The 19450-nt window shown below is 27.0% G+C and overlaps 1 protein-coding gene across 2 annotated transcripts in view; it reads left to right on the forward strand.

The window, feature by feature from the left end:
- The first annotated feature begins 534 nt into the window (after positions 1-534).
- LOC105845772 (uncharacterized) overlaps positions 535-19450 on the forward strand; it is a 104479-nt gene continuing 85563 nt past the window's right edge. The window contains exon 1 of one of the 2 annotated variants that reach the window (XM_065807292.1): positions 535-642. In XM_065807292.1, coding sequence (XP_065663364.1) covers positions 550-642 — 93 coding nt within the window. In that variant the 5' untranslated portion in view covers positions 535-549. Of the gene's footprint in view, positions 643-16033; positions 16271-19450 lie in introns of those variants that run through there. The other variant, XM_065807293.1, reaches the window with a different exon arrangement.

Raw genomic sequence — 19450 nt, forward strand, 5'->3', positions numbered from 1 at the left:
CTTTCTTAACAAGAAAATAGAAACAAAAAAAACAAAAAAAATAAAGCAGAAATAAGTTTTTACCACACCTTTTAAACTTTATATTGTAAATTTATCAATATAAAATTGCTAACATAATTGTTTTTAAATAAATATTATTAATAATTAAATATTAATTATTTTATTTACGGATTAACGTTTTTTGTTTATATATTTTTAATCTTGTTAAGCGAGTAGAAAAATTTACCGTATTTAATGAAACAATGAGATTAAGTGAAATAGTTTAAAATTTTACAACTTTGATGCAAGAACTAATTCGATAATAATAATTATGTTCGATGCTCATTCATTGAGACGAGTTAATTTTTTTCTTCAACTTGTTTGTTTATTGATAGAGACGAGATAAAACTTCATAATTTTAATAAACTTTTTTAATAAAGGTTTTTAAAAACTTCATAAATTTAAATTATTTGTTTACCAGTAATTTATTTCCTTAGTTCTACTCCTCAATAGCTATTAAAACAATTTTTTTTTGTTTAATTTCTTTAATTTTAGTCAATTGAATTAAAAATGAAAATTATACTTATGTTAAAAAGAATTTTCTACGTTAATGGCGCTGCCTCATTGCCAATTGGAATATGTCTTGTTGTATTTTTTCTTAATGTAAGTTTTTATATTTATTTTTTATATCAAAGTTTGTTACTTGACTTGGTTTTCGTTCGCTATAAATAACATATACACAACTTTGAAGTTGGATAATACGTAAGCTAGTCATCTAGTATAAGTTTTTTCAATGGCCAACTTATTTTAATGGTATGCTGATATCTTTGCTGAATGTCGCAGGAAATATGTTTCCTTCAACAGTCTGCAAAAATTACGTGTTTTCTGAGCGAGTAAGACTCTCAATAGCCAAATGTTTCTACTTATTTCCTTAAGCTGATCAGAAAATGAATAATATTTCTACATGTTTACTTAAGCCGATCGAAGATTTTTTGTATTTTCTTCTGTTTTTTTTTTATTTATTTATTTATTTTTTGTATTAGAAAATTAAAGTTCTTTTGCCATTTTCTACCGACGTTATTTTGAGCATCATGCTATTGCTTGTTAAACCCAATTTGGATCAATTCATGATTTTGTAAACATTTGCCTTATATACAAATTTTCCCCAATTTTGATTTTTTCTTCCCTTTAATTCTTTGTTTAAAAACAGTAGATACTTTCCTTCAAATTCCTTAGTAGGTGTGGCATAAAGTGCTTTGTATTAACTGATTTTTAATCTTATTTTTTTCATCAAAAAAGAGACATTAGTTTTTACCGCAAATTTAAATACTAGGAGATTTTAAAAAAATAGGTTTATAATCTTTTAGATTTTAATAAACCGATTGTTAAGACAAAAAAAAGTTCTTGAAAGTTAATGTCTGTGTTGCATATTAGCCCATCCCATTTTGACCCTCATGAACAAATTTTAATACGTGGAGTGTCATAAAATATTCCCAAGGTAATTTCTAATGAAATTTTTTTTATTTTGAATGACTATTTATATTCGCGCCATTCCTTTAAAGTTTAACATTTTTACATTTTTTTGAGTTTTTAAGGGCATTTTCAAACAATCAGCGCGAATAGAAATTTACAAATTATTAACTGTATAATAACGTCATTACAAATAATGAAAGGTTTTTTCTATGCCGATTGTGCGCATTTTTATTGCTATTATTTTTGAAATCTGGTGGTATTTTAAAAAAGCACAAATTCGTTATGAAATTAAAAAAACGTGGTTTTCAAACACGATAGCGTTGAGGCCCAATACACAGCAATTAGAAATTTGTTAGATTTGTTTGATCTCATACAGTTCACCCACTTCAAGTCCTGGCCATTCAAAAAGGCCGACCATTATTCTTATTAACTTCCTGCTATCATGTCGGAGAGCTTCGTATAGCTGTAGCCCTAAATAAGCTGTAGAATAAAATATTTATATCATAATATTAGAAAGGTAAAAAATAGTAAGATGAAGATAAAACTACTTTAAAATTTTTACAAAATGAAAATGTTTAAGTTTCTAATTTTAAAATTATTTATATTTAGACTTTTGACATTTGAGATTAGTGTTAACTTACGGAAAAAAATCAGACCGTCAAGTGAAAATTAACAAATATGGATCTGTTTCACATGCCTTGAATTTCATGAAATTCAAGTTGCATTGCTCTAAAATCAGGCAGGTTTTTATTCTGAGTAATAAAATACTCAAAGTGATCAATAGAATGGCTGGCTACATTTCTCTCTGCAGGGCATCGCGGTTTTTGACCTGCGACTATTCTGATTCTGCAATTTTTCAAGTAAAACTTAATTTCTAAAGTTTTGATATTTTAGTCTTATTATTTAAGAACAATTTATGTCATAAAGTAACAAATTGCTTAAAAACAATGGTTTGCAAAATGGTTTAAAACTAGATGAAAATACAAAGAAACTCTAAACCAATTTTTTTTCCAATGACAGACTTTTCTTAAAATCAGGATAAATATAATAAAAATAAAATTAATAGAAATTGCACTTTGATTTTATCTTGTCAAAATTAAATGTAATAAGTTTTTAGCAATGTCGTTTTAAACCTTATTTTATCTACATTGCATTTTTTTAATTTACACTTTTAAGATCAACAAGATTATTGGCAGATGTATATTGAGCCTGCTGAATTGGTGAAATTCAAATCATAGTAAAACCATAGAGGTGTTTGGTGCTGGCGTAGGCATCTTTTAAGGTTCAGAATTAAAAGTACATCTAAAAATTATTTTTTTTACATATTTTCTTGAGATAATTGTCGTAGGCTAAAACTTATTTGTATATAAATATTTATTGCACATTTACAGCGTTTAAACGCTGTATTCTATTGCAAGTTTGCTTCAGAAACAAGAGATCTGTGGCAGTGACGAATCTAGCATTTTTTATTGTTTGAGATAACATGGAGCAAAACCAAAACATTTGCGTGTTTATACTAAAGTCAAATAATTATGCTTTTTAAAAAATTCCAATGATTGGAAGTTGGCAATAAAAAAGCCCTAAAATTTTATCCCCCTTGCCACAAACGTGAGAGCAACAAGTTGATGAAATATTTTTTTGCTCTTCTTAACTAAATTTATATTCATCGATAAATTTTAAATACTTTTCTACAATCTCTAAGCATTCAAAATTTATGATCATATAAAATTTAAAACCCCCTCAAAATGAGGGGGGTTTAAACTTTATATGGTCATAATTTGTAAACACTGAGAGATAATACTATAAAACTTAAAATTTATCAATGAATATAAACTTAATTAAGAATAGCAAAAAAATTATTTTACTAACTTGTTAATCTCACGTTTAAGGCAGGGGAGATGAAATTTTAGGGCTTCTTTTGTTCCCAGCCTCCAATCATCGCAATATTTTGCAAAGTATCATTATTTGACATAAGTATAAACATACAAATGTTTGGAGTCTACGCCATGTCTGTTAGCTATCTCAAACACCAAAAAATACTGGATCCTTCACTGTTCTGTGGTTCGATCCTACACTAGGCTTTTTTTCGACATGAAGCAAGTGTAAACCTCCAAGTTAAATGCTCTTCTGCGGTACTCTGTGATGCGACCATTACGTCTAATAAAAAAACCGCAGAAAAATTGATTAAGTTTATATTTGAATGATATTGATACGTTTTGATCTTGTTTAGTTTACAAAAAACGATTGAAAGTCCTTTACCCAATCTTTTAAGGAAACCATTTTAAATTTGGATTTGTTTGATCCAAGTAGCAGTATTTTTAAATAACAAAATATGGTAAAAATTATAAAGTTTGTCGTATGACTGGAAAAAAGCTCAAAGATCAACAAAAAATCACTTTACAATAGTAAAAGTGTTAATTTATCGTAATCAGTGAAAGATAGGCACTTAATTAATAAGCGCAGTGTTTTTTTTTGTACAAGAACACATTGAGAAAATATCGATGAACAAATTAACTGATATTAACTGAGTTTGACATCAGAGTCTAACCGCGCCAATGCTTGGAAATTGCTCTAAATTTAGTCAAAAATCATAAAAAGCTTAACTTCGAACAATCGGTGCGAATACTTCTATCAAGAAAATATAATAAATAAATAAATTTTACATATAAATATGACCTCTACGCCACTCACTAGCCACTCCACATAAAAATTGGTTTTCGAAAAAAAATTATGGGATTGGCTATTGCATATACTATACTATTATTATTTCATTATAAATTTATAGTAGTAATAATATTATAGTAATAATAATATTATAATATATAGCACTAATATGAATAAAAAATAAGATAAATGTATAAAACTTTTTAATAGGCTAGTTTTTTAGGCTAGCAAACTTTAAAGCCAAATCGTTATCTTTATCGTTACGAATTAGCTAGTTGCTTGCCTATTTTCCACTGGGTGTTCAAATTAAATCAAGCAAAATTTGCATTACTGAACAATAATATTATTGGGAATTTCAAGACCTTTTTTATTCAAGTTATCGATGTAGGCGCTATATTTTATATACAATTAAGTTGAGTATCAGATAAATATAGCCATTTTATCATTGAGCGTAACCTGTGATGCATAAAAGTGAGAACAATGCTTAAACCATATACTTTAAATCTTGTATGCTTTTTTTTGTTTTGTTTTTGTATTTGTTGGTACTACTATTTATTCTGGTAAAATTCCGTTGTACATAAAATTTAAGAAAACGGAAACTCGAAGAGGGTCATAAGATCCTGTCACTGAGAATCGTTTAACAATATAATAAAAGTATAACCAGTTATTTAAAGAAAACATTAACAAACAGTCAACAATGCCGCTAACAAAATAAAACCGTTAGACAATAATATTTAAAAACTCCAAATATTTTAAATGCAAAATATTTTTATACAAATATTATATAAATAACCAAATATTTCAAATATCACGTTAATGAATCACACAATACGGATCACAATAAAGATCGGGCTCAAAAGAACTCGGATGTATTAGCAATTAACAAAAAAAATTTTTCAGTTTTATTTTGAAATAAAAAAAAGTTTAACTTTGAGAAAAACCAAAATTTTTAAAACTATTTGGTTGCACAAAAAAGCTCCGATATGATCTAAGAGGTCATCCAAAGTTTGTATGCGAATAATGTTTATTTGTTTTAGGGTTTTATTGCATATAAATTTTAAAAGGATATAGGCGTTAAGTTTATTTTACATTTGTACATAAAGCAAAGAACATTAAAAATATTTAGTTGATATACATTAAGAGCATTCATTTCCAATAAAAGAGGTCTGGTATGAGTATAACGATCTTTGAAGTTTATTAGACGTGCTAGATGCTTCTGTTGCCGATAAAGAGGATCTAACTGTTTTTTTTAGCACTGACCCATGGAATATTTGCATAGTTTACATGGCATTGAATAAGCGAGTAATAAAGTCTAGTCTGTTTAGTTAAAGTTGCATGTCTATTCAGAAAACTTCTTGAATTATACAATACTCCAATATTCTTGGAAAACTTTGTTGCAATAAGTTTCAGTATGATTTTTCCATCTGAGATTTTCATCAATGAAAACAGCAAGAAAATGTATAACTTTTGATTACTTTATTTGAATATTGTCAATGTATATTTGAGGCATAGCACTTGGTAAAATATTTTTTTCCGGATTTTAAATGAAATAGAGTCCATTCAGTTTTTTCTATGTTTATTGATAGTTTATTTGACTTAAATAGATTTTTAGTAATTTTAGAAAATTCCCGCTGATTCCATAGTTTTTAAGTTTTTTGTATAAGAATCTAATGGTCTAATGATTGTATCAAAGACTTTTAATAGGTCAATTAAAACTCCAAGACTGTATAATGATTTCTCAAACGAATCCGTAATACTTCTAGTCAGATGAAATATTGCGTGTTCAGTGGGATTATTTTTTTTAAATCCATATTGACTGGTATTTATTAATTTATTTATAGAAAGATGATCATACATTTTGTTGTAAAAATCCTTTCAAAATCCTTTGAAAAACTAGAGAGTACAGAAATTGGGCAATGTTTAGTTATATTTGACTATTCCCCCTTTAAATATTGGCGTAACCTTAGCGATCTTTAGTTGGTCAGGAAATATTCCATGTTTAATTGAACAACTAAAGACCTGGAAAAGTATAGTTTTTATGATCTCATAAGATTCAATTATAATGTTACCATTTGTTTCAACTCTCACTTTATTGGTTCTTAGCATTTTATAAGCGCATTCAAACTATTTAATGGAAACTTCAAAGTTATTTTGTTCAGAAATTACGGGAAGTGTAAAATAATTGTTGTGTTAGTTATAATTGGAATATTTTGTGCTAAGTTTGGACCAACAATTACAAAATAGTTATTTAATTTATCTGTTATCTCTTTAGGATTATATAAAAAATCATCATCGTTTTTAATAACTTTTGGTAAGTTGCATGTTTTAATCTAATAATTGCCAGTAATTTCATTTAAAATCTTAGAGTTATGTTTAAAGTTCTCTCTGTGTTGTACTTTTTTTAAAGTTTTTTCTTTGGCTTTCTAAATGCTTCACTTCATTTTTTTAAATCGCTTTATTTTTATCACTTTTTAACTTTAAATACTTAATATACAATTTTTGTTTAACTTTGGACGATTTTCTTTGGTGACCCATAGTGACCTAAAACTTTTTTTTAAGACTTACTTCGTATTGAGGAAAGTTTGCGCTATAAACTTCAAAAAATGTTTTAAAGAACGAGTTATAAACTAAATTTGCTTCAGATGAAAAATTTATATTTTTCCAGTTTATTAAAGATAGTTGTTCATTAAACGACTTTACATTTGCTTGACTGAAACATCGTTTAAAGAAAACTTGATTTTGTATCAGTACCAACTCAATATCAATATATATTGAAAAAAAACTCGAAAAATGGTCTGAAACATCGCTTATAATTAAACACTTTTTGAAGAATTTTTGAAGGATATAACCTTGTCCGTGTTTATAATGTTGTCTATTAAAAAAACTGAATTTGAAGTTACGCTTGTTGGTTTATTTATTAACGGCCGTTTCCAAATAAATGATTGTAAAACCAATTAGCTTTGCAATTTACGTGATATTAAAATGTATTTAAATTTATGTTACCGATTGTGTAGTGTAGTTTTTTTTATGATATTGATTATTAAATATGACTTAAAACTATTTATTTCACCAGATGGTGGGCAAAAACAGCAACTAACAATTATATTTTTAGTTTTTTTGTCTAAATTATCAATCTTTGTCGGCTTCAGAAATGCTCAATGTCTATGTATAAACCGCATCCCTTCGCTTACATAATAAAGTACTCCACCTCCTCGTTTTTTAGTTTTGCGTGCTAGAGGTACAAGATTAAAACCAGGAAGATGGACGTTTGAGTTAGATTTTGCCTCATCAGAGCTACACCAAGTTTCAGTTACGCATATAATGTTAAAAATATCTAAAGTTTTCTCGATACTGTGTCTAAAAGTTTCAAAATTCATTTTTAAGCTTCTTACGTTAAAATGTATCACATTTAAGTGATCTCGTTCAAATAATTCTTTCAGTTCATTGTTATAAAAATAAGAGCAATTGCTTAACAAATAATAAACAATATAGATAAAACTGTATAAATAAAAAAATTATAATAAAAAACATGTATATATATATTTTTCATTATATATATATTTTTTATTTATACTGTTTTATTTATATTGTTTATTATTTATATATCAGTTATATTTATATTGTTTATTATTTATACATTAGTTATATTTATATTGTTTATTGTAAGTATATATATATATATATATATATATATATATATATATATATATATATATATATACATATATATATATATATATATATATATATATATATATATATATATATATATATATATATATATATATATATATATATATATATATATATATATATATATACTTTCTTGAAAACTTTTTCTATGACTAATTAAGTAGTAATAAAATAGGAGCCACTAATATTCTTCCGAAAAATGCTAACAACTATTTCATGAGTTGGCTGTAAACCGCTCTAAGAAGACGCAGTCATTTTTACTCCTTAAAAGATACCACAATAAGAAGCCCACTACCTACGTGAGAAATACATTTATACATTCATAGGTATTTTTTGTGAGCTGATAAACACAATTAGGGCATGATTTTTTGTATTCTTTTAACGATTTATTCTAAATATCTTAAGAATAGTAGGTTTTGATTTGATTGTGATCTGATAAGTGCACGACACTCATTTTTTAATAAATAAATCCTAGCTTTTATGTTACATATTTTGTAACGTAAAAGTACAAGCCAATTCATTTGTTTCAATTTTATGCCTCGCTGGTTACGTTCAATTAAAAAATAGCTATAATTATACATTTTTTACATCGCAAATTTTATAAAGATATAAACTTCACAAATATAAAAATAAAGATGGTGCCAATAGTAATAGTACCACAGCAAACTCGTAAAACGTTCAAATCATTATGGTGAAATAAAAGTTTCATTTAACGTGCTAAACTTTAAGGCTTTGCCAGATTTTGATTCATAAAATATTTAAAAAATTTTTTAAATCACTTAAAATAAACATTTTGCAAATGTTTATTATTATAAAACTCAAAAATTAGGTCACCTAGGTAAAATAGACCATTATCTTCAGTTAACTAACTGATACAAACACACTGTATTACATGGACATAATCACATAACAAAAATATGTTCTCTTTATCTCCGCAACAAGGTTTTTATATATATTTTTGGATTGGGATGTATGCTACAGTGACGGATTCTAGGAGGAAGGAGAGGGGTATAGGGAGATGCATAACCTTATATCCCTCCCCCCCTCCTTCACCAGAATCTGAAGTCCTAAAATATCTTAGAAATAGAGGACTTTTCTTTTAGGAGACAAAAAAGTGATTTAAATTACAATATCCCCCCCCCCCCTCCTTTTGCCAAAAAATCCGTCACTGGTAAGTTAATTTTTTATAAAATTGGTTTGCAATTTTTTGAATTGTTATTAGATTTTTTTTCAAAAAAAGTCTATGTTGATACAAATTTCTAAAAAAATTGCATAGCCAAACATGTTCATACCATGTCACTCTTAAAAATACTGAAAAAGTGTTGCACGGAATTTGATCGAAGAAAACGGTTTCGTAAAGGTCGGATTTAAGTTTACCTATCAATATGTCAACTAAGAAGAAATTCTTTTCAGCGTTTATCTGCTATTATGAAATATTTTTCTTTTCTCCCTTTTTTCTTATTCTCTTTTTTTTTTACAAAATTTAATACTCATTTGTATTATTCTTATAATGAAGTTCTTGGTGTTTTATACGTCTATTATTACAACGTTTGTTTATATTTAGAACTTAAAAAATATTCAACAACTCTAAACATTATATATATATATATATATATATATATATATATATATATATATATATATATATATATATATATATATATATATATATATATATATATATATATATATATATCATTTTATGCAGACCCACATTATGGACCCACAATGTGGGTCTATATAAAATATTGGTAGTTTTGGTTTAAAATACTGCTGCTTATGAAAAATCTGACATACATTCTATATATACGCACCTTTTTATAGTATATATACAAGGTTTTATTTAAAAAAGTAGTTTTAAGTTATTTTTATTGAAAAAGAAAGTGCATACATACACAGCACAACAATAAAAATTAAAAACTCGGTCAAATAAAAGTAAAAAAATGGTGATTTAAAACAGAAATCATATTTTAATAAAGTGTTTTATAAAAAATAATTATTATTTTGATCATTGCACTTTTATGGTAACATTCGTGCTATTTTAGGCACTTCTTAGAACTTTTTGGGTATTTCTTTGATACTTCAGTAAAGGTAATAGTGTTTTTTGTACATTTTTTTTTAACTTGGTTTTTTTCCTCTCTGACTTTTTGTTCCTCAAGTAACCGTCATTTGACTTACTCATTTGTAAGAAGTTCTCCACATTTTGCTTGTACTCTCTTCCTTTTTGTTTTTGTTGTTCAATTATTGCTGCTGTTTCTGCAGATACATTAGGACATATGATTGACCTTAATGCTTCTCGTATAGCTGATCTTGGTGTTTGTATTCTTAGAGATTTAGGGCTATAACGTTCAGGTGATTGATTGAGAAAGTCAATACCTGTTATTCTTCTTTCAATCTTTTCTTAGCTTTTATAGTATCATATGTTAAATGACTGCCATGACCGTCATAAAGCAGGAGTATTGGTTTTTGATCTTGGTCAACAAATGATATGAAATGCTCGACAAACTTAAACAAAGAATGTATTTACTTCTATTGAATCATTTGTACGTCTTCAAGAGCAACAAAGACTATTCAATTTAAATACATTAATAAAAAAAGGGAAAGAAAAAAAAAGTTATAATAAAAAAATGAAAATTATAAAATTCAAGTAAAATAACAGTTTTCAAATAGAAAGTCTTGCATCCATCAACTTGCTGTTGCCCCAAAAGCACATCCTGGTGGTCCATTTTCTACCCATTTAAAATACAGATAGCCTTCTCCCTTAAAAACAACAAATGGTGGAAGATATCTTCCATAACAGCACAGAGTACATAGATTTACCAGAAGAACCAGCCAGTTTAAAAGCATCTTTGCTTTTTGGATGTACAAATACTCTCTTCATTAAGTGATTTGTGGAAAGCCCAGTCTCGTCAAGATTGTATATACTACTTGGTACAATGTTATTATTATGAATCACATCAGATTAAGTAGTAAAAAATTTATCTACAACTTCATGTGTTAAACTTTTAGCTCTTGAAAATGTAAGTATTTCAGGTTTGCGTAATCGAAGTTTATCAACATGACGCTTCTTAAAAGAAATTATCCAATCTTTTCCAGGAATTCCATTTTTAAAAGGAATAAATTGACCAACTAAATTATGCAAAATTGACAAACTAAATTATAAATGTCAAGAGAATCTAATGGAAGACCATATCTTTGACAATACTGCGCTGCAGCTACAATCATAGTTTCATCATTATCACTCAGCACATTTTTTCAACCTTCACATTTCTTTGCATTAATCTTGTTGTTTTATTCTTCGTCTTAATGTTTCTTTAGGAACAGAATATTCTTTAGCAGCATGATAAATAGTATTTTTTTTTCTCGCATACTAACATAATCCCTCTTTCCAAACTATCAGCATTGTACTTGGGTTTTATTTTTTTATTATAACATCTTGGCATTTTTTAAATACTTTCTAAAGTAATATTTATGAAAAATCTGTTAAACTTTCAGTGAATTAAATTAGCATAAATCATAACATATCACCAAAAAAATATTTTAACGTATAGGTCTTATATAATATTTTATTTGACCTAGGTATTGTTTCATACAAATAAAGGAATACTTTTGAAAGAATGATATTAATGTGATGGAATGGCCTGCCCATTCCCTTGACCTTAATCCGATTAAGCATTTGTGAATTCTAGACCAGAAATTTAGAGATCGAGCTTACAGAAGATAAAATGATCTAAAAGCAGCCATAGTTGAAGCATGGGAGAAAATAACTCAAGAAAAAACCAAATCTTCTGGCAAAGGGTGGCTTTACTAAATAATGAAAAGTAATTTTGTGTCTAATTTTGGAAATTTTTCTTATTTGTGCCATTATTTTTTTTGCAAGAAAATATTTGATGAATATAAGTACAATTTATTTTTCTACATCATATGAACTTAAACTTGACAATTTCTAAATACAATGCTATTTTCAAATAATTGATAGTTTTTTCCCTTAAACACAAAAATTAACTATTTTTTAATCATTTTATACGAATTTTCAAAAAAAAAATTTGTGCCATTTATTTTTTTGCCTACTGTATATGTATATATATCTATATATATATATATATATATATATACATATATATATATATATATATATATATATATATATATATATATATATATATATATATATATATATATACATATATATATATAGGGGAGAGTGGGGTAATGGCGAACGCGGGGTAACTCCGAACATGGTCAAAACAGCATTGTAAAAAAATAAATTCGAAAATTTTTTTTTACCTGCTGAGAAGGGATCCTATGCTCAGTTCCAGACGTGCAGTAGTGTAATGAAGCTGCGGATGTTGTTCACTATAATTTGATTTTAAATTTTTCTGATAATTTTATGCAACTTTTTTCTTGAGTAACACTCTGTTGTAGCTTCTATGGAAATAAAGTCACTCCTTTTTTTTGTTTTTGTTGCATAATATAGTTTTTAGACTTAGTTATTTCAATTAGCTTTTTATTCGCTATTACACAACAGTGCTTGTGATTGCCCCCCAATGTGTTCGGAATTACCCCACGTAGGCAGGGTAATTCCGAACACCAATGGTTTTATTTCTGGCATAAATTTTTATTTTATAATAAGATTTTTAAAAATCCCTTTTGAGGGTTTGTGACTGAGTAGTTAAACTAATTGATAAGCAATAAATATGATCAATTTTGTATAACTGGTGTCTTTAATTTGCATTCCCGCTTAGGTGTTCGCCAATACCCCACTCTCCCCTATATATATATATATATATATATATATATATATATATATATATATATATATATATATATATATATATATATATATATATATCGGCGATTTTATTTTCAAGTTAAAGTCGGTTTTTTTATGAATTTAGTCGGCTAGTCAGGTATTTGACAAAATTCAGTCGGTTAACTTTTCGTTTTGAGGCTCTTTTTTTTCTTTTTCTAAGGAGCCAGTTGGTACTTTTTTCAGGATTCACTCCCCCCCTTCCCCTCATTTTATTCGTAGAAGCGCCTCTGCATATATATATATATATATTTTTCGCGTCACGGTAAGGAAGGAGGCGTGAACTTCCTGGTTAAATGCACTTCCGCGGTGCTCTGTGACAAGACCGTTAGGACTTCTTGGGGCACCTAAAATAAAAATTGAAAATATATATATATATATATATATATATATATATATATATAAATATATAAATATATATATATATATATATATATATATATATATATATATATATATATATATATATATATATATATATATATATATATATATATATATATATATATATATATATATATATATATATATATATATATATATATATATATATATATATATATATATATATATATCTATATATCAATACTTATATATATCAATACTTATATAATATATATCAATACTTATATATATTCTTGATCACAAGTATGCTTCAAATAAGTTTTCATTTCAAAAAGTATGACACAAATATTAAACTTTCCTTGCAAATCTTTAACAGATTGCGAAGACGTTACCATACACAGTATGCCTATTTACAATTTAAGTCTGATGTTAGAGTTCAGTTTTACTAACTCCTGAATAAAATTTAAAAGTACTTTATCTTTCAAAAGTTTTCAATACTTACTATTGGTATCATTAAGAGGCGTTCGAGCGTGCTTTGAAACAACTTGTTTCAGAGTATATTTTTACTAAGGGGTCTTCCGTAAAGTACAGTCGCAAATATGGGGGAAGGGAACTTACCTAAAAACGTATAAATTTTTTCAAGGAGGAGAGGGTGGTGTTAAAGACACTTACGTACGCGGTTTAACTATTTCTTTTTCTTTATCTCTTTTAAAACTTGATTTTTTTTTAAAAAGAAACATTGAATTTTAAGAGTGTTTAAAATCAATGTTAAGTTTCTAACTTTTGTCTCATTGATTTTTTTTATATATATAGTGGTTTTACTACAAGCTTACTTTATCAATGCTCTCTAGTTTTAAATTAAAAAAAGAATTTCTACACAAGCAACGCTATTCGGAAAAATCATCAGTACGCTCAATGAAAAATTATAGTCTTGGAACACTTGATTTAGACTACTTCTCCTTAAATCAACAAATAAATTTTCAGCATGACTGCTGATTTTTTTTTTTGTTCTCGCTTTTGTTCAGTGTAAATATTAAGTATTTTAAAATCAATACGCTTTTCTCATTCCGTTTGCGTTGAAAGTATTATAAACTTAAAACCCTCGAATTATTTTATGAATAAATAGTTAAGAAAGTTCAGAAATTTTTATTTTTTATCAACGCGCTTCTCTTTTCCGATACACCATCTGATCAATTCGATTAATTTCACTATAATCAAGAACATCAGCCATATTTTAATTTTAAAAAAATTTTAAAATCTAAAATAAATTTTTTTTTTAGAGTTTTCAAATGTTATTTCTTTTGGTCAAAAATATGCAAGTGTCTAGTAGTTGTAATTTTTTAGGAACGCCGATATTTATATACTCGTAATTTTTCAATGTAAAAATAATTTTTTACTGATTCGTTAATTCAACTCAAATTTATCTTTATTTCTTCAGCCACACTGCAATGAGCAAATTTAGACCTAGATTTTTTAAGTACGCTTTTAAGCGCCCCTAGTACGTAATAGTAGTAGATTTTTTAGTAGTAGATTTAGTAGATTTTTTACCCTGACGTAGTAGTAGATTTTTTAAGTACGCTTTTAAGCGCCAATGAAACATCTATTGATTTGAAAAAAACTTTAGTAATTATAAACTCGTCTATGGCAGACAAACTATGCTCAACAGGTTTACTTATTGGAACCCAAATAGCTTGTTGTTAGAAAGATGTTGTGCCAATGTCACATCTAAATCAGATGCAAGCCGTGGGCAGTGGTTTGAGTTCTGGCTCAGAACCTAGAGGTCCTAGGTTCAACGCCAGCTCCAGCCATTTATACAAAAACTTGTGCGGCCGTGGCGCAGTGGTTAGAGCGCTTGCTTAATAAGCAGGAGATCCAGGTTCGAAATGAGTTCTGGACATATTTTCGCGTCACGGTAAGGAAGGAGGCGTGAACTTCCTGGTTAAAATGCACTTCCGCAATAAAATCAACAAAAAGGTTGGAATACACATCCCCCCCCCTCACCATTGTGCTATAAGCTCTAATAAGTTTTTAATGCTAAGAGTTGAGCCCAATTCTATATGATTAGTAAATAAGTTATCTTTCCAGAAACATTTTGGCATCTGGTTTCTAGCAGTAGCCAAGGTTTGCTGTATAACTAGACAATATATCGTCTAACCTTTTCGCGCAAAATTCTGAAAGTCAGGCGAGAAAACTTAGCTTAAATAATTAGGCTGTAAAAATTTTTTTTAACTTTTTTGATGTCGAGGGTAATAAAGTTCTTTTAAAAAAAAAAAAAATAGGGGAAGACGGGCAAGATAGCGACCGTTTTGAAAGCCCTGAATTATTTTAAAACTATCAGTCATGAAGCTGTAATAGTTTGTCAGTATGCTTACGTTATCATAATGATTCATTGTCTGCATGAGTTTTCAGTTTGCAAATAGTTGAAATAAAAGTTAAAGTAAAAAGTTCATAAATTTGTCATCTGATGACGTAACCGGGGCATAATGACTAATTTTAAATTTCTGCTTCCATTTTTATAAAATTTTAAAAACTACCAACTACTCTAAGTAAAGTTACACAAAACAAACACGCGTCGAAAAAATATTCTTAAAAAAGTTACACCCAAGGGACACTATCCATTTTTAATAACTAAAACCGAGGTTTTTTTTTAAGCGCTAAAGATAAACTTATGCGTATAATATAAATATTAAAAAATTGGCCATCTAAATATTAAAAAATTGGCCATCTAAAATACAAAATGTAAATGCTTTCACCCAACTTTAAGTTTCATTGTTGACTTTTTATGTGAAAATCCATCTTGCCCCATTCGTCATCTTGCTCCTTTTTTCCCTATAAAGTGATTAAAAAAAAAACTAAATTGAAAAAAACTCTATAATATCTTTTTTTAATGTATATAATAAAACAACTGCATATATGTAATTATCAGTCTTATAGACTAAAAACTGAGTTTAGCTTTTTTTAGAACGGCCAAATAATGAATAAAACACCAAAACTAATGTGGATTTCATATTTTTCTTTAATTGCCACGTGATTTTCCGATTTGACTTGTTGCAATGCATCGCACGAATCAAGTTGGAAAATCACATGGTTATTATGTAATATCAGTAACAATAGTATTTGGAACAATGTTAATAATAATGTTTGGTTTGTTTTCCCCGAAAACGTGCTATTGTTATTACACAAACTTCAAGATTTCTAAGTCGGAAATTTTTGACTTGATTAATAAAAGCAATGTTACCACATGATCTACCATCAAAGCCTCATTGATTAGTTAGTTAAAACACATCGTAATACTTAAAAACAAAGGTGAAAGCTCTCAACTTTTGTTTGAAGCGTTTAATTAATAATGTTTTTTTGTCATTAAATAATAATTAAAGCATCAACCAAAAACTATATTTTTAAAGCAATTTCCGAGTAATTATGCCAAAGACTGCCTAATCTGCAGTGAAATAAAAACACAACAGCCCTGTGTTCTGCCACACTATCAGGGTGATACAATAAAAAGGGTTAACTATTGTCAAACTTGCATTAGAAAACCAGGACTATATGCTGTTTTAAAGTTTACCATTCAAAAACTGCCTATATTGTAAAACAGCAAAATAAAAAAACAATAATTAGAACAAGGGAAAGTATTGGATAAAATTTGCAGATATATGCTGGGAAGAATTTTACCCTGTCTTACCCCTAATACATATATACATATACATGATAAAATAACATTAGATTTAAAAAAGGTTGCACTAGACCATAAGATATTAAATAGGTTCCTAATATTTTCTTTAATATTTTTTATTAAGTCCTAATATTATTGAAAGAAAGTTAAAAAATAAAAGTTATAAAAAAATTATTTTATAAATCATCTATTATTTTAGATTTTACTGCAGAAAAAAAATGATGTTTTTTAACATTAAATAAAAATAAAGAGTTTTATCAAGATTTTTGATAATTATTTTTTATGCCATAACCACATTTTTATTGCCTTTTTCTCACTGGTAGGCAATTACCATTCTGTTTTATTAACTTTAGTTCCTTGCAAAATATTTTAATCCATTATAATAGAAAAACTTTAGAAATATCTTAATAAAAATGAATTATTTAAAATCCAGCAGCAGTAGCTTTGGAAACAGCAAATCTTGTGCAACATTTTTGCTAGAATTTCTTGACTTTCTTATTGCAAAAACAGTGGTGTCATTACAGAAATGTTAGACTTAGTTAAAGATTTAATAGTGTTCCTCACTTAAAACTCTGCAAAACTAAAAACAAATGGTTTTCATTATATTGCTCTAAAATGGATGGAAACTTTTCTAAATGAAAAGACAAAGGATTGTTCACCAGCAAGTAGAAGATTTTAGTGGTGGTGGCCACAAGACTTGTTAAAGTAAGGTAGTGTGCCATAAGGTTTTTTTTATCAAGCCCTTGATCTTTATTTTGTAGATAAAAGATCTAGCAAACTCATTAATGAATAATTACAAATTGTTTGTTGTTAAAACTAAAATTTTATCCAATTTTTAAAATTTTTTTCCATTTTCAGAGCAATATCCTATGTCTACAGAGAGATTTAAATGTATCATTCAAATGGACAGAAATTGGCTTTTAAAACTTAATTTTGAATAATGTGTTTAAATGCACTATAGTTTTAATGCTGACAAATGTGTTTAAATGCACTATGGTTTTAATGTTGACAAATGTGTTTAAATGCACTATAGTTTTAGCAACAAAAAAATCTTTGATGTCTTAATTTTATAAAATATCTTAGACGACATAAAATTACCAAAATCAAAAGGCAATGTTTTCTAAAAATCTTGATTATTGCAACAAATAACACAAGTAGATCATGGGAATTTTTTTTTTGATAATGTCAGTTTTGAAAAATGACTGTCAGTTACTTAAATCACTTTATGTGACTTTTATTCGTCCTTTTCTAGTGCTTTCTGTACCAGTATGGTCTCCATATCTATAAAATGACTGTAAAGTAGTTGAGCAAGTCAAGTTTCCAGACATCAAACTTGTTAAATTAGTAAGATATTTGAGTTATGAAGCTACGAAGAAAAAGCGAAAAATCCAACTATTCAAAATTATAAGCATGGTATACAAAATAGATATAAATAAGATAGAACATAACATACAGACTGTCTAAAATCTAGGTAGCAGTAATTTTTTAAATATAATTATTATTTAAACATATTTTTTATTATCCCGAAACAAAAAAAGTTGGATAAGTGGTTTTATATATGATATTATGTGAGCATTGATAATTGTATACATGATTACTAAATCTGTTTGTTGTTAGTTCTACAAATCAAAAACATTTTAAACAACATAATACATTTTTTTTTATTACAATGTAACAGCACTTTGTGTTCCACATAGTAAAATTTAATGTCGTAAATGCTTTATGTTTTTGAAAGTAGAGTTTCAATATTTTGCATTCCTGACAATTGGTTATATCAATATCATATCTTTCCAGTAGATCTAAAATGTCAGCAATCAAAGATTTACCGTCGTGGCTTTAATCTATATATAATAATAATCATATTTCTTTATCAAATAAAATTAAATATGTTCTGAAATAAAGTCATAAAATCAAGGTCTTTCACAAAGTACTAGTATTAATATAATGTATATACCTCGTAATACAACAAAAATATTAAATATGATAATAATCAATATAGAAATAATAACAACAACAATAATAAGAATAATAATAACAATGTTGATAATCATAAAGTATTATTTAAAATTATAATACGAATAAAGTTAACAGTAATTCATTCATTCTTCATATCTTCATATCTAATAAGTAATACTATATCTTCATGTTAAAAATTTTTCTGTTAATAATAAAAAGTAGTTGAAATAGTAGTTAAAAATTATAAAACTAATTGCAATAATAATAAGCAATGATAATGACAGCATAAAATTAAGAAGTATTAGTTATATTATTTTAATAAGTAATGAAATAAATTGCTTTTAAATCTTGAGAATGAATTGAGAGTTTTTTAGTTCATAAGGAAGGTTGTTCCAAGTTTTATTGCTTTGATATTTTATAGATTTATGCACATAATTATGAGGGCAGTTACAGTTTTAAACTACTTATGGACCGAAGATGATAACAAATGTTTGCCCTTTTAGCAAAGAAGTAAATGAATGTTAAAAGTAGGTTTTTGTGTTGGTTTTTCCGGACAAATTGGCAGTTAAAGAGTTCAATATAGTGACATTTTTAATATTTAAGAAGTTAAGTACAGCACATTAAAATTAAAATATTTACTTATAGCCTTATTTTGGAGACAGGATAGCCTAATAAGAGCTTTTAATGGAATTTTCAAAGATTTATCAATTCCTTGTATTTTTGCTTAAGTGTTTTCAGTAGATTGGGTTGTTGTTGAAATGCTGTTTGGACCATAATAATTAGAAGAGTCAAAAGAGTTAACAATGTTTTTTTATATCAAAAGTTGTACATATTTCCAACTTTTATTAAACACTCGT

The sequence above is a fragment of the Hydra vulgaris genome, chromosome 10, assembly GCF_038396675.1.
Source record: "Hydra vulgaris chromosome 10, alternate assembly HydraT2T_AEP".
NCBI lineage: Eukaryota > Metazoa > Cnidaria > Hydrozoa > Anthoathecata > Hydridae > Hydra > Hydra vulgaris.